General features: G+C 39.0%; 1 protein-coding gene across 3 annotated transcripts; it reads right to left on the reverse strand.

Moving 5' to 3' along the window:
• On the reverse strand, positions 1-27,479 carry SOCS6 (suppressor of cytokine signaling 6). 3 transcript variants are annotated; one of them, XM_058038033.1, is made up of 3 exons: positions 27,354-27,479; positions 6,014-6,130; positions 1-5,020 (listed from the first exon to the last, which is right to left on the reverse strand). In XM_058038033.1, exon 3 carries the CDS (start codon positions 4,893-4,895, stop codon positions 3,291-3,293), a length of 1,605 nt encoding a protein of 534 aa, XP_057894016.1. In that variant the 5' UTR covers positions 4,896-5,020; positions 6,014-6,130; positions 27,354-27,479; the 3' UTR covers positions 1-3,290. The 3 variants fall into 3 exon arrangements, with proteins under 3 accessions (XP_057894016.1, XP_057894023.1, XP_057894033.1); XM_058038040.1 differs by lacking the exon at positions 27,354-27,479 and adding an exon at positions 27,224-27,283; XM_058038050.1 differs by lacking the exon at positions 6,014-6,130.
• Between the last annotated feature and the right edge of the window lie 339 nt (positions 27,480-27,818).

Consider the following 27,818-nt stretch of genomic DNA (forward strand, 5'->3'; position numbering starts at 1 on the left):
TTTTATTTTTCATTTTTAAAACTATTTTTCCTCAATTCAATTGCATAAAAAGCATACCTTTTGAACCCTTAAACTGTTGTGCTGAATAAATAGCCATATTTCTACTCTATAAGGACCATAGTCTTGTTAGCTTTTGTTCCTAGTGTATTTACTTCCAAAGGTCCCCAAAATATCCTCCATCATCTTTCTTTTATTTGTCAAGGACACTTTGTTCCTCTAATTTTCATGAAGCAGAAGTCAACACAAATTTTGTGGTTATTCTGAGTGCTTCTAAATTGACTCATAACTAAATGCTACTGTGTTTCTTTTATATTAATCTTTATAATAAGAAATTGTAAGTATCTTTAATATTTTCAAAGTATTTTTTCTAATTTCATTCTCTTGGCCGGCCAGACACCTCACTATGAAAAAGTACTGTGAAGTTCTGATTAAAGAAACCTGTAAAAATAAGTATCTGTGTCTACTTACTACTGATTTAAAGTATTTGGAGCTTAGTAGAAATATCACCACCCACTTTTTATTCAGAAGCAAAGTGCTCTATGGTTGTTATGTCCTAGACCTCAATTGCTATTAAGTGTTCCTTTTGTGGTAGCTTTATGGCAGGGGAAATGACAAAGTTAACTTGACCTGATTAAGTTCACAGATGAATAACACAGCAAGGAAGGCAATTCAAAAACTGGATAGCTGTTTTAAAACAGTTTTTTATTTAAAAAAGCATCATTTATGAGTGAACAACTGAAATTTATAAAGGCATGGGCAAGAATTTTGGCATGTGTGTTCTTGCATGTTTTTCAATTCCACAATAAGACCAGGATATTATAGCTTCAAATATTTAGGTTTCAATGCAATGACTGCTAAATTAATGTATGTGGCATAGTATAAACATATGTTTAATGTATTCAATAGTGGTATTAAATGGCAACGAAAATATTTTATATACTATAATCTTTCAAAGATTCTGTAGAATGCATAGGCCCTCTAGTATGGGGAAAGAATTTTTAAAGTGAAGAAAATGCCAGAGGTTTTCTTCCAAAAGTATGAATCTGAAATCCATAAAAACGATTTTCTTTTTCCTCTCCACAGACAGAATCAGAACACTGTACCATACAATAGGTTATTGTGCCTTTTTGAATAAAGTTAGTGATCCTGATTCAGGGGAGGGGGAATGGGACATGACTGGGTAGGGGGAGAAGTCAGTAGAGGAAAAAAAAGAAAACAGAATCCTCCCTTTCATACATATATCTCCATGGCAGAGCCAACAAATCACATGTATAGACTGCTCTAGATTATTTTCTTTTTTAAGTTTAAAACTTTATCAGACTAAAGAGGAAATCCTTATTCTCCCTCCCTTAAAAGCAAAGGCAGTCTCTATCTACCTTTGATTTTCTTTTTTTATTTTTTTAGTTAAACATTATGGTCAAAAAATAAATTAAAAAAATATAAATTTTGTCTATCAATTCAGGCAACCCAAGATGTAGTGCTACTGCACCACCTTGCAGCAATACTGTATTCACTTCTAAAGACTCATTTTAGGGTACAGAAATGCTAGATTAAATAAGGAGAAGAAAATTACTCAAACAAGAAAGATGTATCAAAGATGGACTTTTTTTTTTAAGGTGATCTTTACTCATTAGCCACTTCTACCAGAGATGGGGAATATGACATTTTAAAACACAAAACAGGGGCAGAAGCATGCAAAGCAAGGCCTCTCAGCAAGGCAGAGGCAGGCCTCCTTCCCAAGCCAGCTATGACCCCTTTAGCAAGTAACTCATAAAAGTGATAAAAACATGGGAGAAAAGAAAACCAAACTAAAATAAAACAGGAAAATGCCATGGATTAACCTTGCATGATGAAAACATTACAGTGTAGAACCTGTACTCCCCACTGAAAGTCTTTTTTTCCCTACAGAAGGTTAGAATAACTGTAAGCTTTCCAAATGCCAGAATCTTTGACAGATATCATAAACACTTACTTAATTGATTCAATATTTCATATGTCAAAACATATTTCATGACAGCAAACTGAAACATATTCTGCGGTCACTGTATATCCAAATATCTCTTCCCAATAATTTGAAAGGCTAGGAGAATAGCACTTTAGAGATGCATTTAAACATCCTCCATATAAAATGTTATCAATCCTGTTCCTTCCTCCTCAAAGGATATAGAAAAAAGGGGAAAATGATCCAAAGGACATTAGTGTATTACTGTACTTTCTGAAGTGAAATAAAAAAGTAGAAAGATGGAAATGATAAAATTTCAAGTAGCTTGAACATAAATATGGTAGAAATCATCCTAATAAAAGTTTTACCCCATCCCTAAAATGGCTTAAAAATTTATGTTCCCATGATAACAATTCCTAGAGTCTTCCCACAAATCCAGGAAACTTCCTTCCCTTACTCTGCAAGAGTAGGCAGGAGGGAAAAGGAAAGAAAGAGGGGACCTGGTAGGTGTTCATTTATTAACTGATGGCATGATTATAAAAGGTAATACTTTACAAGACCCCAATACCACAATTTTCTTCTAGGTACTATACATTGACTTTCATAGACTGTTTTTTAAAGGCCATTTTTAGAGGACAAAACACTGAGACGAGACGAAGGCAGAACCAGCCTTCTCAAACACAAGAGTGTACAGACAGTACAAGGCTTAGGAGGAAGGCTTTTTCTTTCCCAAAGATATGCCACATAACCATGTTCTTATCACACAGCTCTGTCTATACATTGGGACATATCTCTACAGAAATGTCTAATTATGACACTAGGAAACAGTTTTTAATTTAGATGTAAAATCAGTAATTTAGAATACCAATATGTTATTTATCCATGATAATTTTTTTCCCAGAGGTTGTTTTAAAGGAAAAAAAAATTCCATTCAATAAGTTTCATTTGACTTCTACTTATCGTTGAATACACATGAAATGTGCTTTCAATGCATAAAAATCACAGTGGATAGCAGCAAAGGACTTGGGGGAAATTAAGGAGAATTTGATCATTCACATTGTGATTAATCTGCACATTGATGAAAGATAGCTATTTCACACTTCTAAAAATAAACTTGAGATCATTCTTTCAACAAAACAAAACAAGAAAAAAAGCCTCCCAAAATACACAAAACCCCCCAAAACAAACATAAATCCAAATGCATTACTTTTCTTTTACAGACAAAAATGAAATATTTTTATGGCAGCAAAAGATTTTGATAATAATGGAAGTCTGTAAACTGTAATTCAATCTCTTTTTGTTGTTGTTGTTGTTCCCAAAGTGCAAGATGCAAGATTCCCGTAAGCTTTCAGTAGTGCTTTTCCTGTAAATAATCCTTCATTTTGTTTGGCAAAGGCAGTTTTTGAATCAGGTCTATTCTGGTGTACTGACGTATTACAAAACGACACAGGTACTGTAAAGAGCGCACCTGCATAAACCGGGACACGGGATTTGTCAGTCTCACTGGGTAAGTTGCAGATCCTGGCAGCCGGGATCTCGAATAGCAGAAAGCTCCATTTTCAGAGTCCCTGATTGAATGTTCAATTAAGTCAACTATAGATGTATGTCCCTCCACATCTGGCTGTTCATAAAAACTAAACCTACCATTTGAGTGTTCAATTCTAGTGTGAAGAGTTTTTCCATGGGAACGAAAACTCAAACTTAAAAGATAACGATCATCAGAACTATCTCGAACGAGAAACGAGCCATCAGGCACATTAGCTAATTTTCCCTCTGCCTCCCAGCGTGTAATGGGGCCCCAGTACCATCCTTGTTTTGCAAGCTTTTTCAGTTCTTCTGTGAGGCTTGTCACAACCATAGGACCACTGTTCTGTACAGAGTCATAAACTCTTCCAACTCCTGGGGCAGTGTTAGGATCAAAATTCAAATGGCAGCGCATACTTTCAGCCACATGGGCATCTGTGCCATTTAATCCATTGAAGTTCCTTTGGATTTGATTATTCTGCATTGGAGGTAGCAAAGGTGAGAGTGGAGGGACATCGCTATGATTAACTCTTGGGCTTTGCAACATGACTCCTGTGGTACCAATCAACAAACCATTCATCGTCTGGTCCACAAAGATATCCGGTGCAACGACTACGTCCTGATCCACTTGGCTCTCATCTTCATGGAAAGCATTTCCCCCCACTTGAGAAGAAACAGTCGAAACTTCCATGGGTGAGGAACTATCCAGACAGTAACTACGTGATCCTTCCAAAGGATACATTCCCTCATCTAAAGGCACAGTATACTGAATGTAGTCCTGAGGCATTAATCCAATAACTACAGGCACATGTTCATCAATATGAAGATGCAAGTCCCCGTTCTGAGATTCCGTACTTTTTAATGCATTGGTTTGTTCCTGGAACACATTTTCTGACTGCAAGTCATGGAAGTCCTTTCGAACACCATTCAGTGCTGGGCTTGGATTAGAGGAATGGACCAAGGCCTTGACTTTCACTTCCATTTTGATGCAAGTCTCTTCTGAATTTGTAGGTCGGAGTGGCCACGGAGTTGGGCTGTAATGGTGATTACGGAGGGAAGTGGATCTCAGAGGTCTTTGAGCTCGCACATCTTTGAAGGTTATTGGAGCAGATGAGGAAGAAAATGTGTCATCATCTGCAGAGCTTACAGATGGTGTGCTGCCTTTGCCTTTCTGTTTTTGTTTTGCTGAAAGCCTCCTTTTTAACGTACCCATTAAACTTTCACTTTTTGATCTATTTTTGCCTCCTTTTTCATCTTCACTATTGACTTCACAGCTAGCCAAATCTTTACCATAGCAGCTGCCAAACAAGGAGTCATCTTTTCCAAATTCACTTAATGATGGCTGCTGAACCACTACAAAGTCACTTTCATCTTTACTTTTATTTAAGTTAAAGGATTTGCGAATTGTTTTGAGACTAATTTTCTTCATTATGACAAGTTACCAAATCTGGCTGATCAGCAGTGCTTGCAGTGATGTAGCCCTAACACACGAAGAGCAGCTTCTGCTTCATTTATGTGTTTTATCCAGCCTCATTTAACTTCAAGAGCCATTTCCTGGAAAGAAATAAAAAACAATTACATTCACAAAAGAAATATTTCAAAAATTATCTATAAGGGTGTTCCCCTCTCCAAGCAGAACAGAAATTGCAATACTTTAACAATGGGCATCACATAAAAGTAAAAATAGGGAGATGCCTTCAAAACAATCAGGCTCAAAAAATGAAATTCCTACATCAGCCATGGAGATTTCCACAACTTCATTCTGCTTTCAGCATGGTAATTTTTGAAACATCCACACACCTCATATTACACTCACAGGAACATATATTTAATGCATTTATATATAACTTTCAAACACATAAACATCCCTTTCTTTCCAAAAGCTCCTAAAAATCCACACACAAGTAACTACAGAAAATAAAACTACAGAAAACATTCTAATCAACAGAATTCCTACATGGAATTAGGAGGTTAAACTGTGACTGGTCCTAAAAACATGGTCTTATAATGTTATACTTTCTCTACACAAGAAAGTTAAGTAATATTTAGAAGATTCCATATTTATAGGAAAACTAACTGTAGTGAAAATACAGATTTTCCGGAACAGCAAAGCAACATACATTTACAGCAAGTCCCCTCCTGAACTTCTGTGAAAGAAAGGATTTCCAATCTGTTTTAGCCACAGAAAACCAAGTCACGGGCTCTTCTTGCCTAAAATTATTCGAGCTCTTCTTCCTCCAGTATTTCTACCAAGACCTAGTGGACGCAGCTGCTCGAGTTCCAGACAACTGCTCCAACCTGGCATCTTGCAGAATCAAGTACCCACAAATTTGATCTTTCTGATTCTTTTTATTCTCCATTGAGGTTTGACTGTGTTTTGGGGGGGCTTTGGATGGGCATGGTTTGTTTTGTTTTAATTTTAGCTAGATCTTCCAAAGTAAACAGCTCTGCAAAGAGAAGGACAATGCATGGGAAAGAGAAAACAGGGAAGTTGCTACTCGCACAGAAGTGGGTACTACAATTAGCAGTAACTGTTATTCCACATACCTCCAAATACGTGCGATGTTAGCAGCACAACCTGCAGCAGCAAGCCTGGCTCCAGGCTAAGCATGGCAAGCTGAAGGACTCTAAGAATCTTTCAAGAAATCTTCCAACCTTGGTGGACTGAGGGGAAAGTAAAAGAGCCCTTATATACACACTTCCCACTTTTCTCCCCGAGTATCACAATATTAGCAAAGCGAGAAAAACAGTGCAATGGCCTGAAATACGTTTTATCAGCTAAACAATACCGTTTTCTTAAATAAGCATTCAAAAACTGCATAAAAGCATGGAAGGACAATGATAACTATAACCAAAAAGCAGTCCACTGCCTATTGCTGCTGCCCAGCCCAACTTCTGTGGTCCTCAAGTACACAAAAGCTAAAGGATATATCCAAAGCAAACTAAAAGGCAATGTGAAGCATCTACAGATTCTGAACTTCAAAACCCCTTGAAAAATTTTAGGTAAATCTGCTGCTGGAGGGGTGGACACTGCTTTATAAAAAGCAGAAGCAGTAAAGATTGATTTATTTAAGTTGTACCCTAGTCCTATCCTCATCAACCAATTTCAAAGACAGGTTCTGTGTCCTTGTTATAACCTCTGATATTTCCCAAGTCCATCTTTAGAGCACATTCAGATCTTTCCATTTCATTTTCTTAATTACCAAACTAAATAACACTTTCCTTTATTTCAATGGCGAGAACTAAAAGGTTTCTCCAGTCTCTAAACTGATTCACTTTCTACCAGCAAAGAAGAAACATGACCAGAACACTTCCTAGACAAAAGTCTAAGAATCAATTACTTGCTATAAATGAGTATTAAGACTTAAAAAAACCAGACCCAGTATTTTATGATATGTTCACTAGTTACTTTCCACTTCTAACATGATGCCTGTTGTATCAGGAGTCATGAAATACTAAAACACCATCCTCCAGAGACACAATGTGAACACAATCATGAGTTATGGGTATGAATTTTCACAGGTTAAAACACTATGTTTACTTTCTTACAAGTGCAGATAAAGGGAGACTTACATGTCAATTAAAAGGAGACTCAAAATGTCATTGACTTTCTAATCCTAAAGCATTTGCATTTTGCCACCTTTCCAATTTGCAGAACTCTTTTTGTCATATGTAACCAAATTAACCTACAAAATGAGTGAAAATTACACCCTCAGGATTGCATTCCTTCTCCTAAACTAACAAAGTCAGAGCATTGATTGATTTGATAAAGTTAACTCTGGTTTTGTGTATGTAGTTCCAGAAGCCTGGGAACTATCACATTAGCTCCACCTGTGAAATCCAGTGCTCTCCAACTGCTTCTGACATCCACAGGCTGATATTATTTCCACTTTTCCAGAAATGTCCCTCCCTCCTTGTGGAAAATACTGTCTGCAGATACCAATCTCATCACTCTTTTGACCAGTACCAGGACTCAAGGAAACAGCAGGAAGGTGATATAAACAGCAGGGGATATTTAGGTTGGATACCAGGAAAAGGTTTTACACACTGAGGGTGGCTGGGTACTGGAACAGGCTCTCCAGGGAAGTGGTCAGAGCACAAAGCCTGACAGAGTTCAAGAAGTGTCTGGACAATGCTCTTAAGCACATGATGTGATTCTTGGGCTGTCCTGCACAGAGCCAGGAGCTGGACTCAATTACCCTGATGGGTCCCTTCCAACTCAGTATATTCTGGATTCTATGAAATGGTTGGTTTATTAGTTGTATTCTTGTAAAAACTCATGTCAAGATATAAGAAAGGTTTGATGATCAACTGTAAAGCACATAGAAAACATGTATCTATCCAGAAGCCCAGTTCACTCATGCATGAGAAGATGATAAAAATCTAGTGACAGTCCAGGTCAAAGCTCTTCAAAGTAAGCCAGACATACTCACATCATGAGAGCAAGTCTCTAAAAGGTTGTCCATATGAGACCCGCCCTATGATACCTCCTACACATATTTTATCCAGGGTGGGAGGAAACAAATACACCCTGAAGTCAGATACCCAAATTGATCCCAATACATCTCCTTCTTTGCACGTACTTAAAGAGCACCAGCTAATTCTGCATTGGGTATCAGTGTGTTTAAAAACACTATATAAACAGCCCTCAATAGATGATACACTCATATGTTTGTGAGTAGAGAATTCATTGCAGTCTTCATCCAGAGCTGGAGCAGAAGAGGCCAGGCATGCACCCCTGCCTGGAATACATTAAAATGAATTATGCAACTTCACAACCCTCAGCACAGCAACAGCTTCGCTAGTATTTTGCAAGAATTACGGCGTGACTGAAGCTTCCCACCGATGTGCTCTTCCAGTGCCATCTGCTGTACAGTGAATTAGACGGCCTAACAAGAGACAACTCTAGAAATTCTTCTGGCAGATATTTGCAACTATTAACAGACTCGAACTCCACCAATGTATTCCTAAAGCCTGGTGACTATATGTGCAGAAACACCTGGAACACACAGACTGATAATGAAAGATTAACTGAATCCAGAAAGAAATGAGATCTTAACGCACAGAATAATGTGGATTAATGAAATTCAAACTTATGAACTTTCATGACAAATTCTGCATCTCAGAATTTTTAATAGTATGCAGGTTAACAAAATACAAGCCAGGTTTCTGGATGAAAACTACCAAATTACTACCCAGTAAACACCATATCCCCTTTTGCACATAAAAATATGTGCAATGAAATGCAAAAAATATGTGTAATGAAAACTAAATTTGTACACCTCACTTGGAGGAAGAGCAACATTTCACATACAAATGTGAAATTACTAGTGAACATAATTACGGCTACAAGTTTACTTTACAGGCTGCTTCTTAGAAACCTGAAAAGCAGGCCATGCAGTGGTATAATAATTATTATGGTGGCCAACACTGATGTATGAAAAATCATGGAATTTTTATATATATCAATTATTGCAAATCCAGTTTGCGTATTCCAACATTTCAGAGTAGTTTCAGTTTGATGGTACAAAATGGTTTCAGTAAATTGGAATCACATAGCTAACTCTACGCAGTGTTTGCAAAAGTACACCAACAAAAAAGTCTGATTATACTGTCTTTATTAATTTCTGATCTTTTTCACACTTGTATGTTAGGCATACTCATTTCCCAAGACAAATACTATAAACAATGAATGCCAAAACACACTACAAGAGAAATAAACCAGGAATAACTTTAAGGAGTTAGGACAGAAAACATCACACTGGAAACAGAGCAAAATACAACTCATGTTTGAACAAAGAATTGTCCTTAAAAAGTTTAATTTAAAAGTCATAACAAAAATGACTTCAAATTATTAGTCAATGCTACTTCAGAAAACTTTTCTAAAATAAATGTGAATCTGCTTATTTATTTTCAGAAATTGAAACAGTTGAGCATTGTTCTTTTTAACCCACACCATTCTGCATCATTCCTGAAAAGTCCATCTTTCGCTTAGAAATATATAGTCTTTATTCTTCTATTGGATCATCATAAGACTTACATCATTTACAATTTCAATTTATCAAATTTTATCAAAATTTTTTATATTTTGATAAAATATAAATATTTTATATTTATATTAATATCCTATTTATATTAGGAAAAGAACTAAAAATACCTCAAAAGTGAAAAGTTTCTGCATTCCTGGGCATGACAACCACTAGGGTCTCATTACTGTCAGATAATGAAGCCTATTCTAATCTGCAGAAGCATAAGTTCTCATTCCCTGCTTTCCCCAAATTGTCACTGAAATATAGTCACACATTCTTTGGAAGGGCATGTAAAGAACAGCATCTTAAGGAAATGCAGATTTCAAGTGCTGTATTTTGGAAATTTCTAAGTGTCTACATTTTCTCTAAAGTAACTAAATCTATTAATATGAATTATTAAGAAGTTGGTATCCATACCCATTCCCATCAACTTTACTTCAATACTGAAGTCTGTATCACTGGAAGTTTTCTTCAAACCAGTATACAAAATACTGACTCGAGGTATTTCCTGCTATGTATTTGGAGTTTCAAGCCATATGAGTAAAAAAAATACACACTAAATACTCATTAAGTAAAGATAGATTCAAACACCTTCAAACACCATTAGTTTCTAAAAGAACATACATACTACAGTGCAACTTTTGGCTTTTTCTCTATACATGCCATAAGCACACTGAAAATGGTGACGTTTTTTTCCTTCACTGATCTTCAAGTAAATTCCTACATTATACTTCTTTTCAGTAAGAAGAATCTTTAAATGAAGTAATCTAAATTCCATTGCATACTCTTATACCTTGAAAACAAGAAAAAAAGGTAAATGGTTTTAGTAGTGGCTTCCTCACTAATGGATGAACACTCCCTGAATATGACAACAAATTCTATAAAAGCCCTTCTGATTTGCATACCTGCTTTCCTAGTGAGCTCAAGGCTCAGATGTACAACTTCACATAAAACTGGAACAAGGAAAAAACAGATGAGAAGCTCATCTAACAGTACATTACACTTATAACAATTCAAGAGTACTTAAAGCCTCCTATTTTTACGCTAACTAATCAAACACCTGAACCATGAGTTACTCACCACAAATTTAAACTTCTACCCTCTATGACTGGAGCAGTTGAGGAAAGTATGGTCAATCTCTCTGCAGAGCACTGTAATTGAACAGGTTTTATAGAGATTATAATTTCAAACCAACCAACCAACAGTAAATTGTGTCATTTAGTCATATCATCTCTATTTTTTTTCCTCCTTTTACAGAACTTAAACATAAAACAGTCCATGTGCACTACTGTTCCAACACAGGACAGGGTAACCCTAATCACTACCAACCTTTAGCAGAGAGTAACCAAGGTGCACCTTTGGTAATACATAGAAAAGTGGGGTAAATTAATAACGAAAACTTGACACAATGAAATTTTTCTTTGTCACTTCTGATTATGGGAATTAAAAGTATGTAAAACCAGGAACAAAGCCACTGGAAAAGCCCAAATACCTTGACTTCTTTTTCCTGGCCTGCTGTTGAAAAAGAATGCCCTTTAACATTTAGATTTCCTTGATTTTTTTTTTCATTTTCTCTGTTTTAACACTATTTAATCCATGAGTGCTTGCAGTAGGTCCTGTTCTTTCCCATATTTGGTTGCAGAATGGAATATTTCTATCTGATTGGTGATTTTCCTCTGGGGAGTAACTTCAGGGTGTTAAATGGCATTTCTATTATGGTTCGTATGTGTATATACAAACTTGTAACTATAATAATTTCATCACTACAACAGCCAAGCCCAGTTACTAATATTAACAGACCTCAGCCAAGGTTACATCTGTGTCACCCACGGATGGCTGGCTGGGATCTGTATCTGCTCCCAAGCTACCATGGGCACACTAACGTGGGGGTGTTAAACTGAAGTCGGCACCAGTTGGTATCGGATCAAGAACACACAACATCATGACACCAGAGCTGCTGTTGGACAAGGAAACTCCAGGGAAGCTGGGTGGATAACAGCCAGTAACCTCTTGAGCCATTCCTGCTAGATCTCTCACAAACTGAGAATCAACACCCAAATAGGGAAATAAGCAGACTGTACTTTGCATACATTTACTAAAAGACAACACAAGTACCACCTTTCATCACTTCCTTTTAAGCAAACATATGATAATAAAGCATACTGCTAACAAATTGTTTCAAGAATGTGGAAAAATTACTAGGAAAATGAAACCACTATTGGGCTCCAAGACCCTGATTAACAGCAAGGGAAAAAAACAAAAACAAAAACAAAACAAAAAAAAAAAAAAAAAAAAAAACAACCAAAAAAAAAAAAACCAAAAAAAAAAAAAACACCAAACAAACAAAACAAACAAACAAAAAAAAAAAAAAACAGCAGTTCTGTATATGCCAAGGACCTGAAAAAGAGAAAAGAGCATTTTTGATGAATCAGAAGGGAGAAGTCGCTAAAGAAACCTGATGTGTTCATGTGTTTCATGCAGGAAATCCCATCCATTGACTGCAAATAAACTTCTGCTTTTAGTTTTCACAAAGCTGTGCAGAAGCAGATGAAGAGTGAGAATAATGCTCAGTCAGGCTCTGTTTTCATTTCTTGCTATTTTACCAGCATGCCGCAGCCAGCCTTGCAGCAGACTGTCTGTCAGCAAAAATTAAGTAGTTTCATAAGCAAAGGTTAGACTTCCTGGGAGATAATATATGAGAATTCCTTTCCAACTAAGGGTCCATCCCCCACTCCATCCTGACAGAAGATTACACCAAAATGTTTCCCCTCTGTTCTAAGGTATGGGGTAGCCTCATCTTGATAATGAGGATTTATGGTTATCCAGGATATATATGCAATCCTCTTAAACCATAACACAGTTATGTTAGGAATCTGAAAAGCTGCAAAACTATAATGCTCTACAAACCAGCATTTCATTTTACAATGCAGACCAACATCATATTCTGTAAAAGGAATCAATTTTGAAACATTTTTGCTCTAAGATGGCAAGGAACAGATTCTGAGCCTACGTATTTGAGAACAACATAAATGTTTGAAATTAATATCATGAAAATGAAAGGAGGAACAGGAAAAACACAGTAAAAACAAAATAAAATTGCATTTCTGCACTTATAATTATTGAGAAGTATGCATAAATGTCTAAATGCTGGAATGTATGTTGAAAAGAACAAAATATATGTAATTGTATGGGTGCACGTACTAAAACCCAATGCAGTTTGGTTTCTGAATCCTCAATTATACATTTCCAAACATAATTTTAGAAATGCTATCCATCCGTTCAAAGCATATGCCAGAAAGACAGAAAGAATAAAGCAGACCATTCTCTCAAAGTGATTTATTTGTGGTCAGCAATAATCTGACCACTCTTCATGTTAGTGACAAAATAATATAATTGTGAGAAACACTTTTCCAGCCCTTCCCAAAAAAGGAAAGAAAACACTCAGCAGACATGCGGCAGCTAAATAGGACCACTTCATGTTGACTTATATCGATTTTGGTTTCGCTTTCAAAGTTCAGGCTGGTGTTTCTACAGCAAGCACAGAAACCTTGTTACTGTGTACAGCTTCCAAAAAATGAACCAAGACAGCTGAAAAGGGCCTGCTGCAAAATAAATATTTTGACGAGGAGACATTAAACAGGTACCATGAATGATCTTTTCCTACTGTGCTATGTCAGAACAGACATTCAACTTCTCAGGCCAAACATCTGTCACCAAAGAACTCCACAGTATGAGGGGCACGTACTAAATGGGCAATACAGAAATACACCACTCAGTTAAACCCAATGCTACACATTTGTTTCCTGCTTCCAGAGGAAAAACATCAGTAGGAAAAAAAAAAAGGGAAGACAGAGGAGAAAGAGGAAGAGGAGAAAGAGGAAAATACAGGAAAAGTAATCAAAAGAGAAACCTCTTACCATATGGTACCATTACAGAAATGATAATTCTAGGAGGTACTGAAAAACATCTGGAGGACAACTCAGTCATTGGTCACAGCCAGGACACTGTGTCATGAGAAGTCCTGCTTGTCAAACCTGATTTCCCTTTATGACAAGGTAACCCACCTTGGTGACAAGGTGATCAAAGGAAGCAAACTGTGTTATCTTTTTGGATTTCAGTACTTTTAGGTACTGTCACAGGATCCTTCTGGACAAAACGTCCAGCACACAGCTGGATCAACACAGCATGGGATTGGTGAGAAGTGGCTCACGGGTCGGACACAAAGGGTTATAGTGAATAGGGTGGCATCAGACTGCGACCTCTCACCAGTGGGGCTCTGCAGGGCTCCATCCTCAGCCCCGTGCTTCTTTCAACATCTTTATAAATTACTTTATAAAAGGACGCAGAACTGGAAGAGATACTGAGCAAGTTTGCAGATGACACAAAATTGGGAGGAGCAGAGAGGTCCTGCAGAGAGACCTTGACAAGTTAGAGGGCTGGGCAAACACCAGCCATTCAAGTTGAACAAGGGCAAGTGCCCGATTCTGCACCTGGGATGGGGCAATCCCGGATGTGCAGACAGACCGGGGAATGAGAGGCTGCAGAGCCGTGCTACAGAAAGGGACCTGGGGGTCCTGCTCAATGGCAGGCTGAACCTGAGTCAGCAGTGCCCTGGCAGCCAGGAGGGCCAAGCCTGTCCTGAGGGGCATCAGGCACATCACCAAGCAGGCAAGGGAAGGGATTGTCCCACTCTGCTCTGCACTGGGGGAAGCCTCACCCCACCTCAAGTGCCTTCCAATTCAAAATATTCTGTGATTCACGTTTCTATTGAAAATTATGAGGTTTTGCACAGCATCACTGCATATGTCACTATACTACAAATTTTTAAATATTGTCATTCTCCCTAAATTATAAGTTGTTAATTTGTTATAGACATCTTTTTTTTTGCTTCTGCCTGTCTCAGTCACCCGATATGAAAATTAAGACAAAGGAAGTAGTTTTAAATTACTATAGCACCAAGCAAGCTATCTGATTGATAATTTTGCTTTCTTTAAGATGCAACATGGGATAGTCTCTTCTTCAGGAGCAAAAATGAGAAAACAGCATATCAGAAAAGCTATGAAGTCACATTCACAAGGGAAAAAACAAACCCAAAACAAACAAACCCCGAAACAAAGTTAAACATAACTTTTAAACACCTCACTTGCCACACTATCTAGCCAACAGGTGGCTTCATAGCCCATGTTTGTAAAACAAGTACCTTCACCAGTAAGTAGTAAACAGCTCACCTTTCCACTTACATTTGTCATTTATGCTAATCTGACAGACAACCAGGACCATATGTAATTGGCCTTTATTCCTACAAATAGCGTCCACCTGGCATCAAAGATATTTAAAAAAAAAGAAAAATTCTGCACAAATTAGCTCCAAGTAATACAATTCCTTTCAAAATATCCAGATAGAAAAAAAAATCCAACCTTTTAAAAAGTATGCCAAAAACATAGTAATTAAATTCTTCAAGCAATAATTCATATTTAGTTATCTAATGTATTCCAGCAGGAACAAAAGAAACGTTGTTAAACTCTAAAAGATAAATATATTTTATAGCGACCTGTCTACCAAATACACAAACTGAAACAAAGGCACCTGAAAAAGCTTTCAAGATAGGACTGGCTTTATAATTCACTACACAGAAAAAGAGGATTCTGTTTTTCTGCCATATGCAGCACAGTCATGTTCTGCAGCTGGAGAATGTGCAATTGCAGGAAGACTCATTTTCTGATTTTTCAGCTCTTCTGGAAGGCCCGAGCAAACAGCAATACACTGCAGCCTTACACTGTCTTGTACCATTCTGCCTTGCATCTCATGACCGAGGCTGACTCCAAATTAACCTCCCCAGTACAGTTTTTCATTGAGACTGAATGACCCTTGGAGCTTGTTTGACCAGGTAGAATCTCCAATGTTTTTACTGCTATCACCCCCACCTGCCTCCATCAGGCCATTTTCAATAAGAATAAAAGCCTTTCCTTAGAAGATAACACTATCGTCTCAATTCAAGCTAAGATGCAGCAATTCTTTATGAGACAGTTAACCCTCGACATAAATGGAAGGATTAAATGAACTCATTTATGGTCTGAGGGGAAAGAACACAGTGCCTTGATTAAAGAGAAATCAAAGTGGAAAGATCTTCCCCAACATCTGTACAGAGTTCACACATGCAGAGAAATCTCCAAGCAGGCTGAGGAGGAAGCAGATAATAAGCACAGTCCCCAGAATCACAGAGAAAAAAGGACTGACCTCTGTTTTGGGACTTCCTTCACTAAATTATCAGAGAAATACAATGTATTTGCTACACAGATGTCACAAAGGTCCTACCATTCCCTTCCAGACCATATAAAAATGTTTACTGTCAGTACTGGAAACTCCTTACCTTGCATGAAGTTGCCATACAACTCAGATTTGGTAAGTTTTCAACCTGCAGACTCCTGCCTCTATGGCTTTCCTTTTTTATGCACATTAAATCAGTTCACATCTTTAAGCTCTAACAATGGAAAATTCTAACAGAATACAAACACCAACAACTCATATCATTCATGTGTTCATTGTGAAAGAAAAGTAATTTTGTGAAATTATCATAGATTTAATTCAATTTTTTTTAACTAAACACAGCAACATTTTTCCAAAGCAATAACCAATTGTGTTACTACAATACATATATAACATATGCATAATTTGAAAGTGTATGCATCTTTTCAGTAAAACTCATTGAAAAGAGAAACAGATATTCAGTGAACTATGAAAGACCTGGGATGAAAAGGCATTGCCTACATTTAAACAATAACTATATTTAGTCAACCAAGGTCATTCTAATCCCTGCAATAACAACAAATACATAAAATACTGCAAAAGTGTGTCTCACATAAAGTAAGAGGCTTCTATTCAAGAAGCCAAGTTTCCTAGTCGCTTCTCAAAAGTTCACAAAAAAAAAAGCTCAAGAGTTAAACACACATTCAGAGACTATTGTTTGTTTTAGCATTGCTTCCCATAGAAAGAAAACTCAACCATGCAAGGTTTCTGTGTATGGCCTGAAGTCCCACAAGGGCTGCCCAAGTTTTATCAAATAAGCAGAAAGGCAGTGTCCCAGCTAAGAGAGCAGCCATGGCAAAAATTCATATATTCTTACATATACAAAAATCCAAGGGCATTTCTAAACACAGGAAAAGCTTTCTCTGGAACTCAAAAGTATTTTGAAAAGCAAGGAGAAAAGTGACATGAAACATCTCCATTTCTCAAGAGAGATGATGTTCACATAAACTGTTTCATTGTAACATAGAAATGTTTACCTCTGACCTTAAAGATACCACCTACATTCACTAGAAGTAAAAGTATTTTGTTACTGTGACTGGTTTTTCAATTCTGATCAACTGTTAAAATGCAAAAGGCTTAGGAGATACTTTTTATATCACTGCATTAAGAAACCAGCAGTGCAAAATATTAAACTTTTAAAAATTACCTCTAAGTTCCACTAACAATTTTACTTTCTTGAAAATTTAAAACATTATCACTAAAATAATCACAATCAACTTCTCTCAGCAAGTAAAATCCTTTGTGCTTTCCCTCTTGAACATCGTAGTGAGAAAAGTAATTTTATATCCTTTATCTGAACCGTTTATATAGGAAACATAGTAGAAAATTTCATTAAGGTTCAAAGTCCTAGAACTCAGAAGTTGAGAAAAGCCAGAAGAGTTTCCTAACCAATTCTCTTTCTTCTTTCACATGTGGGACAAAAATGTTTACATTAATGCTGCTCTCCAACATCCTTTAAAATGTATAGTCCTACCATTTACTTACAGGACACCAATTAAACTCAAAATTCCAGACAGAATTATTGACTTCATTAAGGACATTTTTGCTGTCTCTCTGTCCAGCATTTAAATGTTAGTGCACAGGCACTCAATGCTCTATTCAACACTTCACAAGTCAGAACACAGAAAGATTAATTTTCACTTTTTTTAGATAGATTCATAAGCTGAATAACATGCACCATCAGGCAAAAAGAAGGTAGTTTAATTCTGAAACCTAAATTTTAAATTCACATAATGTGGAGTTATGGGGGAAAGGGGTGAGAGCTGCTGGGGTTTTGAGAAAACACCTACCCTACCTAAATCTGAAATCTCCCACAGTTCTCTAAGATGGCAGCAGGAGTTGACTGCAACAGCAAAGTGCAGTGTGCTGCAAGAGATCACTTAAACTTCTTCTGGTCCCTTTCAGAGGTTTACTGACAATGGAGGAGTAAGTCAAACATACAAGCTTGGGTTTCATTATTCTTTTAAAATATACCAAACCTTTCAATAAACTTTCTATCACTGTCCTCTAGTGACGATTCAACTTCCCTACTTCCCTTAAAACTTCACAATTCAGCAGATATTTCACAAAGTTCTTTCAGCCAGTTGTTTTATTTATCAAAGCAGTAAGCAAATGAATAGCCCATGTTACAGTACCAAGATGTAGCAGGTAGCAGGATGAGGAGCAGAGAATCCATCAGTGGTACGTAGCCAAAGACATTAAAAAAATGCAGAAAAAATAAAAGCAAACCACCAAAGTTATGGAGAATAGTAACAAAAAATAAAACAAATCCCCTTCTTCCCTAAAAAAAAAAAAGGGAAAAAAAGCACAGCAAAACTCTAACACCTTTCAAGGTTAGTTCTAAACCATTGATTAAAGTGATTGAAGTACAACCTGCAAAGAAAGCAAATTCAGACTAATAAATAGGCCAAGGCCCAGAGTTTAAGTTTTGAATGATACAAGCTCTGAGTTGGCTAAACTGGTGTCACTAGCATGGCACAAAGCATTCTCACAACCCCCACCCCATTCTGCTTGTAACAACAGATCTGACTGAGGCTGATGGCCTGCTTTCCAAAAATACAATTGAAAGCCAAGTACATTTTGACAAACTGCAAAGGTCAGAACTGTAACTACACTTACCTAAAATAAAAAAAATATGGCTTTTGTCCAAGTTAGAATTTTTTTTTTTCTGTATCAAAGCATAAGCAATCCCTCTAAAAATCTACAGGAGCTGCAAGTACTTTGGGCATACTACAACAACCAAGTTCCTTAAAACTTTTACAGACAGGTGGACCTTTGTTGTTCTTGAAAATCCTTCATATACACGGAGCAGCTTAATCAAGGAAGTATCAGAATTTCAGAGAATTTTTTTTCTTTTAACTCAAAGCTCCTCAGTAGCCTTTAGTCTTATTTTTTGTATATAAAAGCAGTAGTACTTAGTGTTAAAAGAACAGTATCAGTGGCTGCCCTGTGGTTAATACCTTTATCTACATTTTTAATACTGTCTATCATTACCCAGAACCATGCCACATAAAATTCAGTGGCAACCACTTCTTTTTGTGGACATCATGAGAAGTGGAAGCATGATCATAGAATTCCTTTGGATCACATAAGGAGCTTGCATAAATGGAAATCAAACTACAAAGTCTAATTACTTGGCCAGTGGTCCTAGACACCATGAAAGGAGAGTCTCAATATATCCTACTGTGCAGCAACAGCTCCAGATGCAGGATGAATTGGGAGAGAAAGTCCCAGGTTTTCCCTCTCCAGATCAGTTGCTTACTCCACCAGGATGAGAAAGGCACACTATCTAGATGATTTTCAGCTCTGTTAATCTTCTTCAGAATGGCTTTAGAAGAAGGAATAGAAATCCTTTCACACTACAGAGCAACTGAAAGGCTAGTGTTCAGAGTAGCCTTCATACAGAAAGGACAGAAGTGGAAAATTACCGTGGCTATCTTACATTCTGAAAGAGGGCTCTACCTAGCAAGCTGTTATATCCTGTACTTTTACATCACTGGGAAATGCAGCCTGTACTGCTTGCAGTCTGTGAAATCTGTATGTGCAAATGACAAGGAAATTTTTAGCTACACACTTCTGTATTTAATTTCATATTTCACTGCAGATTTTGTCCTTCATATAGATGACAGGCCCAATATCCGCCTATTATCTATGGCCCTAAATAAATAATAGTGACAACAATCCACTCACACACACTTGGGAATCCATTTTAAAGGCAAAGGAGCATTTAGTACATCAAACATAAGGAACGCACTCTTACTTTAATAAGATACAATTCGACTCAGATTGTCAAATAGTATCAGCTAAAGAAGGATCAGTCTTTCATGGAAAAGAGATCCAATCAGTGAAACAGAAAGTAAGGTTTAATTTACAGACAAGCCAGCACAACATAACAAACCAGAAGGCAGGGGGTAAAGGCAGGAACAGAACTTCCTTCTCCGTATTTAAAGACTGGGGGGATCTTGAGTCAGGTGGTGCCCAAGGGGCAATCATCCTGAGTACCTCTAATTAAGCAGTCTCTCCTGGAATATGCTCCAGTAACAGCATCTGTATCAGTCAAGCACCAAGCACTCTGTGCCCACTGATCCCCCCATGTGTTTGGCCTGGCTGCCCCTCCAAGGTCTTAGGATCCACTGCAGAAAGTAATCCAAGCTCTGCCTTTCAGAAAATGAGAATGTAAAACACAGCTTATTTAAAATATTTCCCTTCCTAATTTCACTGGCAGAAGGCCCAATAGGAACAGAGTAAAATAATTATCTTCTTTATGGTTTAGAGTCTATCCACACATGGGAAATAGGAGACGCGGCTGTGCTTAAAGTACTGTCAAATACACCAGGTAAACACACCTGTAGGGAGAGCATTGTCTCCAGCTAATCTCACAAAATTACTTTTACACTTTGTTTCCCCTAAAAAAAGAAGGCGAAACATTACATAAATTTCTAATTTCACCCTTTTAAGTCCAAGGGTTCTTGTAAGAAGGCACATACCCTAACACTGCACAACTTGCACACTGACCAGAATAGGAACAGAATTTTGACTGCATAGGCAAAGCTGTTTAGCCATCTTTTTCATAAAGTCCTGACTTGTCAGAGTAAAGCCTTTTTACAGGACTAGACCAGTTCTGACAAAACTTAGTCTACATGCAAATCTTCTCATTTTGGGTCAAAATGAGAGAGCCTCTTAATTATTCATGATTAAGATCAGGAAATGCTTTTCTTCTCCTACACCTACACTCTCATCACCTGCAGACAGAAACGGCTCACTACCCCAACCAATGAATCTGATGGCAAATGTATTAATGGCGGTTTTTAGACAGACACTGTTTTGTCCTGATGCACAATGGAAGATGGTTGGTTCGGGGCTGTCGTGGGTTTTTTTAAAATATTGTTGCCAGTAGCAGGAAATCATTTTACACTTAGCCCTAAACGATCTGATTTTGCTAATATTCTGTCCTAACCCAACAAAGATTAGTTAACTGTGAGCAGCCATTTAATTCAATGGGACTCCTCACTGTACATTGCATTCAGCCTGCACATGAAAAAATTGGGCCTTACACTGAGCAACTTCACATCAGTGTATAAATTGTTACACACAGACAGGATCAAAGATAAAATTTTCACTGTCTGTATGAAGTAATGTGCTCTATCAGATTTACACAAACCCAAAGCCCTTAAGATAGCTATCTCCAGAGCAAGGTCAAATTTCTGCAGAGCCAGGAGTATCGAAGCCTGGCTGCAAAAGCTAGCTAAGCTTCAAAGTTCAACCACGAATAAAAGAGTCGTGTCCATGCACACTGACTTTCTTTTCTCCAGTTCTGACATTAAAGACACACTATAAATAAAATGAAGGAAAAGAAATTATTAGCACAATTCAAAAACAAAAAAAAAGACAATCAAGGGGATACATACTTTTCAATGCTGATACATAGAACTTAAGTTTCTTTTTTCTCCCCTGTCAACAACATTTAAAACACTGGAGATTCCAAAAGCACTTATTTTTGTAATACACAGAACATACGAGTCAGTACTGATAAAACAACTTCAATTCACTGTCTTCTTCTGATCATGACTGGATTAGATAACAGCTCAGATAAGTGCTATTGGTGAATAGAGACTTTTATCCCAGCAGTAAGGGACCACAGAATATTTACATTCACTGCAAGTATTTTCCCAAGTAACCGGATTTTTTGTACAAAATAATGCCAAAGACTAATAGCTAGCATTTTATTACCTCTCAGCATTACTTACTACTACTAACCAGCAGCTCTTTTCCTTCCAAAAGCCAAAAAGAGGAAGAAAGTTAATGTTTCAGTGTGCATTGATCAGCACTGCTTTTGCCTCTTTTCTGCTGCAGAGAGAGCAGGGAGGGGAAGGAATAAAAAAGCCACTAGGCACCTACCTTACACAGACTGAGACTTAAGCTCTTACACCTTAGTGACTTGTAGGTCTGAATGCACAAACCAACTATTCTAGAGCCAGCCTCCTTGGGCTGACCAAAATTCCACCTTGGAAAACTCCCCCAGCACAAGTTTCACCCAAAGCAGTATCCCTGCACAAACAGCTTCTGTTAGTGAATCTGGCGAGAATTCCTTACTCACCCAGTTCCCACCAGCTCCTGAAAGAACATCCATCTGAGAAGCTGCCTACCCTGTTTTTGGAGTACAGCTTCCACACAGCTCATCCTAGAAGGCACACCTTCTGTAATCAAAAACCTTTGCCCTGCTGACACTTGTCTCTGTTTCTCTATTTGATTAAAACTCCTCATCTGATACCTGATTACTAACCCAAAGGGATTCCAAGGGTATTAAAACCCATTACTGATGTCAAAACCAGTCAAAATTACAGCTTGTAACTGCCCAGTCCTGCAGCACTTATTGAGGTAAAGCCAGGAGAGACAGAATTCCTGAAATCAGAAGGAACAAAAAAAAGAAGGCAAGCTTGACCACTGTATTAGAGACATCATGGGACCAAAAAGAAACATTTGGAGTAGCCTACTATGTTCTCAACCTATTTGAGGAATGCAGACTGCTTTGGAGAAGGAAAAACAATCACCTACTCAAGACTCCTACAAGCTACTGTTTTAGCACATTTACCAGAAAACGTCAAGATTAATTAAGAATAAAACTACTCAAGAAAAAACAAGAGATCACACACTGTAAAACCAAGTCTGACTGGAATCTCATTTTCAACAATGTTTTCAAAAGTAGCACTCTATGAACTGTTTTAGGCAATACAGAATATCCTTGAGGAAAAATGCAGATTTAATAACTTTGGGAATCTCAAATGCTAAAATTAATGACTTTATCTCCTAGCTACATTCACCACATGAATTCAAGACCATAAAAACCTATCACACCTGCTCTTACAGGTCAGTATCATATACATCCAAGTTAAATGACACAAGTACAGCTGCTGATTGTACAGTGCACTGAAAAGCAAAGAACAATACCATATATGTGTGTGATTTACTTAATAAGATGCACAGCTCGTTTTCATGGTTTAAATTTTTAACTTCAGAACACTTAAACTCTCAAAAAATTTACTAATATCTACTATCTATACCTTCACTTCCAGAGAAAATGGCTCCCATCCAAAACTATTTTACAACAAGATTAATTGGTGTTTACAACAAAAACTCACTCACTTTACAAATCTAAGATTTTTTTAAATTGCCAACCTATTGCACTTGGCAGATTACAAAAAGACTGTTTCCCAGAAGACAGAGCATGAGAGGCTGTGTGCATGAAATATACAAAAAAGGAAGCAATGTTAGGGGAGCAGCACCTGGACAGAGATGTCTATATACAGCATTCTATGCTTGGCTTTTCCTGCAAGAAAGATTTTTTTCATATTCCTTCAATGGAGTTTAAAGTCAGAGGCAGAACAAGTCGGCCACTCTATGGACATCCATGCTAAACAAACACCTACATTTCACTTGCATACTTTTCTTGGTGATGCAGCAACCAAGAAAGAATTTTTTAGGTAACATGTGGCCTCATAAATGAGGCCAGCTGAGTTCCTCAGAGTCCAAAGTGTCATGTGAATGGTTAAGGAGACTGAAAAGGACCAATAGTTTTCAAAGTATTTTATCTTAATATTTTCCAGAAAATAATTTAATGAGACATAACAGTTTAATTAATCTTTTAAAAATTAAAAATATGCAAAGATAGCTTCTTAAATCCACATTACAGATTAATGAAGAGAAGTTAGATTTGCAAAGCCAAACACCTCAAAGCCTTCTGAAATTGTCTGGAGGTCCAAATACTTATTGTTTGCACGCCTGTACATGACAAAAGAAGACCACAAAAACTACCAAAAGAAAATATCCAGAGCAACTTTTATTTAAGTGAGCTTAAGTACCTGAAGAGCTAAATTTCTAAGGCTTTGATCTGAAAATTTTAATTCTCAAAATAAGTAGACTAAGCCAGATTTTGCTTCACGTTGCCTATTCAAATTCACTCTGTGTAGACTCGAGCAAAGTTTGTGTACTCTCTTTCATAACGTTGATGCTAACCCTTTTCATACAGTCAGCTTTCCATTTTCATCCAGGGCAATAATTATAGGCCAGTTTGCTTTCAGTGTGGTTTTATTCACCAGGAGAGGCTGAAGTAGGTGACAGGCTTTTGTTTCAATAGCTTTTTCAATTCAGCTACGGGGGAAAAACCTTCTGCAACAAAAAGCCCCAAAGTTTCTAAATCTTTCTTTCCAAAGTAATGTAACTAACTATTTTTAACACAGAAATTTATTCAACTTGCATAGCACAGTGCTTTAATTCAGAAATCAATTATTTCAAGAGGAAAAAGTAAAACAATAATAAAAGAAGGAACGTACTGTGTACCATGAATTTTTTTATTCTGCAGTATCAAATATATATTTGAGTGGTACAAATCTGCTTTTTAATCCTGGATAATAAATATCCCATTACAAGCACAACCACCTCCTTTTCTACAAAAACATGCTGTTGTATGTAACTTGACATCTGAAATAATCAAGAATGATTTTTTAAAAACGTGTTTCTTAAAGGATACTTCCTTCTCTACTACTACAGATTTATTGGGAGGGTCCAGGACAAAGGTGGTAAGACCTTGGGACCTTTGTCTTCTGAAGACTGATATTTATTTCCAGAAAATCAGATGTGCAACAAAACAGAATGCAAACAAATTTTAGAATAAACCTAAGGCCAAGGAACATTACAGATATAATTATTTATTTTCTGGAAAATAAAAAACATAAAAGAGCGTTCTCAATTCAAAGTTCTGTATTTGCTCTCAGTTTAATACTTTACAGTACAAAATATACTATTACATGGCATAAGATATCGATCTCTGTTCTGTTTTTCTTCCTACCCAATTTATATTCAAGCCATTTTAGCATCTGTATTACATTCCCTTTTATACTATTTGTATCTTATTTTCTTCCTTGGAGCATCAGAAGTGCTTGAGCCACCCTCTCTAATTCGTTGCTAATACGCATCAAAGCCCTATCACCAAAACACTGAGGCACTCACCAGCTGAGAACAGCCTCCATCCTATCTATTTTATGTTATTGCATTGTACTACCCAAACACTGCTAAACTAGTGCTGTGTAGGCCCAGGAGGCCGTAAAGAAAGAGAGAAAAAGGCACTTGAGTTAGGGATTAGCCTGGACTATGGCCCCAGTTTTGCCAACAGTAGCATAGTAAATATGTAGTGAACCCAGGGCAGCCCTACCACATGAAGCCCTGCAACTGTTCGTGTCCGAATTACTGTAAGACTATAAAAAAATTAATAAGAAAGAACAGAAATAATTAACTTGCTTTGTATGAACAACTTTTTGTTAAGAGTTCACTCTCACTTTACCAATTAATTATGTTAAGGAGAGTCAGAAGTTGTAATCTACTCACAGAACAGTAAGAACCAGTTACCATTTCTTCAAACCATCCCCTCTCCAAGAGTAAGCCAAGGTTACTGACCAACTTCACAATCTAGGATCAAAGAAGTTAATAGCATAGTGTAAATTAACACACAACTGGTTTTTAGATTTCAGTATGTCAAGTTTTTATGAAACCTAGAATTATCCATCACGTCTCCTGAATGCATGCAAACACTTTGATGCTGCAATACATGCAGTACATTAAAGTGATGCTCATGGAACCCCTGGAAACAACACAGAGCTTCTCCCTAACTACTCCATACCCTTGCAGCTATCCAGGGAGTTAGCTAATGTGGGTATGTCTGCATAACAATACTCTGTTATCACTTAAACTTTTAAGTATTAAGGCTTAATTTCATTAGATTTTAACTTTAAAAAAATCTCAAAACTTGGGATATAGGGAATGCATCCCTGATTAAGCATACAAGAGGTGAACCTGTTTCAAGTAAAAGCTCAGTTCCAAGCACAGAGCAATGCCAAAACCCCAAGAAATACTGAATTGGAAGTGAAAACTCCCTTCAAGTACTGTTTAACACATCAAAAAAGTAAGCATTTTGAAAAAGCTGAAATTGTCTTTCCTAAGTTACACATAAAACTGTGAGTTCTGACTACTGTCTTATTGCAGAAGACTCAAAAAATACCTACACATTCTCTAGTTGTTGAGAGTCTTCCAGCCAAGCTAAGTAATTTCTTTTATAATCGCACCAAAGCTTCCATATTTTCTACAATCCAAAGATGTATCTATTAGCACAAACAAATATTAGAAACAGAACCGGTTCTGGTTTTTTCCACCCAGAGCAGAAATGCAGATGCGTTATTCCTTGAATACTTGGGCAGACAGCAGCTCTCCAAGACAGGAGGCCTGCAGCAGGTGTTTTTTAACTACAGGTGTATTAAGAGGACAGACATGGCATAAACATTCTTGGCCTGTAGGAAAGAGTGGTTGGGCCCTCACAGTGAAAAGGCACAAGAATTTTTTAAGGGGAAGTCAGTTTTCCTGACTAAAGCATATTCTACGAACAACTTCTTTAATGCAGTAACCTACTCCACATGATAAACAAAACACTATGTTCCAAACTAAGATGATTTCGAAAACATAAGAAGAAAAATAAAGAGGACAGAAAGACATAGCCAAAGTACCCTCACATCACAGAAGCATCATCCTCTCCATCTCTCAAAAACCCGTTGTTTTGCAAAGGCTTTTTTCATGAGCAAACGGGTTGGCATGGGCTAGTTGTTTTCTAAGTGGCATCTTTACGGAAAGAGAGTGTAAAAAGCAGCTCGAAGAACAATGAAAGCGAGTAAAGTTTGCGGATCTGGTAATGCTTTTGTTAAAGTCAAGTTCTTAAGTGCCGCCTGTCACAGAAAGGAGCCTCTCTCGCTCGCCCCTTCGGGAGCCCTTGGCGCACCCTCACCTCGCAGCAACCCGGGGCTCCTCCACCGCACAAGCCCGGACCCGGCTGCCCAAATCGCCACCTCCGGGCACCCGCCCCGCCGGAGACGGGGACATACAAGCCTCCAGTGAAGGCGGGTTTCACGGCGGGGTAAAGGGAACTCAGCCCAATTCCGTCGCCCCCCACAATGGCACCAGCAGGCGCGGGGTGCATTCGGGCAGCGGCCCAGGGTAGGAGCACGGCAGCCCGGCGGGCCCCGCTGCCGCCACTGGCGGGGACGAGAGGCTGGCCTGGTCCCCTCCTGTCACGGCGGGGGCTGGGCAGAGCCTCGCCGGCCCGGGCCCGGCACTGCTTCCCTCCCGCCCGCCCGGCCGCCTCGCAGGCCGCGCCGCGGCCCCGGTGCCTCTGCAGGGCCTGGCACCGCCGCGGGCTCGGGGAGCCCAGCAAACAAAGGGAGCGGAGGCCGGGGCCGAGGCCCGGGAAGAGGGCGGCGGGCAAGCGGCGAACCGCCCCGGCCCAATCCACTGGCTCCCCCTGCACCGCAGCAGCCCTCCGCGCCCGGCGGTGAGGGCAGGGGGCAGCCGGGCCGCGGTGCGCCGTTGCCCCGGGGACGCTCACCCAGCGGAGGCCGCGGTGTCCCGCTCCCGGCGCGGGCCTCTTCCCGGGCACCTCAGCGGCGCGGCCCGGCCTCCGCCGGCTCCCGGGCTCGGCGGGGAGCAGCCTCCGGGGGTGGCGGAGCGGCACTCACCGAGGAGGAGGAGAAGGAGGAGCTGGCTCTGCTGTTGCTTTCGCGCGGCCCGGCCCGGCTTCGGCTCTGGCTCCCTCCCTCGCCGTGCCGCCGCCTCCCTGTTCCTGGCGCCGCCGCCGCCGCTTCCTCCGCCTCCTCTGCCCCCACCCCTCCGTCCTCGGAGGGGCGCACGGGGGCGGCGAGCCCGCGATGGCCGCCGCCTGCCGCAGGCACGGCTACGGCTGCGGCTGCGGCGCCCGCGCACAGCCCGGCGGCGGCAGGAGGGCCGCGGGCATCCCCGCTCCGTCCTCCGCCCGCCCGGCCGCCCCCGCCGCCCGGCGGACTCCACGAGCCCCCTGCGGCCCGTCTGCCCCGCAGAAACCGGGCCCCTTCCCTTATTCGAGTCCAGGCGCCTCGCCACGGGCTCGTTCCCGCTCGGCGGCCGCGGGAAACCCGCGAGGGGCGGCCGGGAGCCGCGCTGGAATG

The sequence above is a fragment of the Melospiza georgiana genome, chromosome 1, assembly GCF_028018845.1.
Source record: "Melospiza georgiana isolate bMelGeo1 chromosome 1, bMelGeo1.pri, whole genome shotgun sequence".
NCBI lineage: Eukaryota > Metazoa > Chordata > Aves > Passeriformes > Passerellidae > Melospiza > Melospiza georgiana.

What these genes read in the sequence shown, in the direction of transcription:
- SOCS6 (XM_058038050.1), bottom strand. Translation starts at nt 4,895, where the DNA reads ATGAAGAAAATTAGTCTCAAAACAATTCGCAAATCCTTTAACTTAAAT.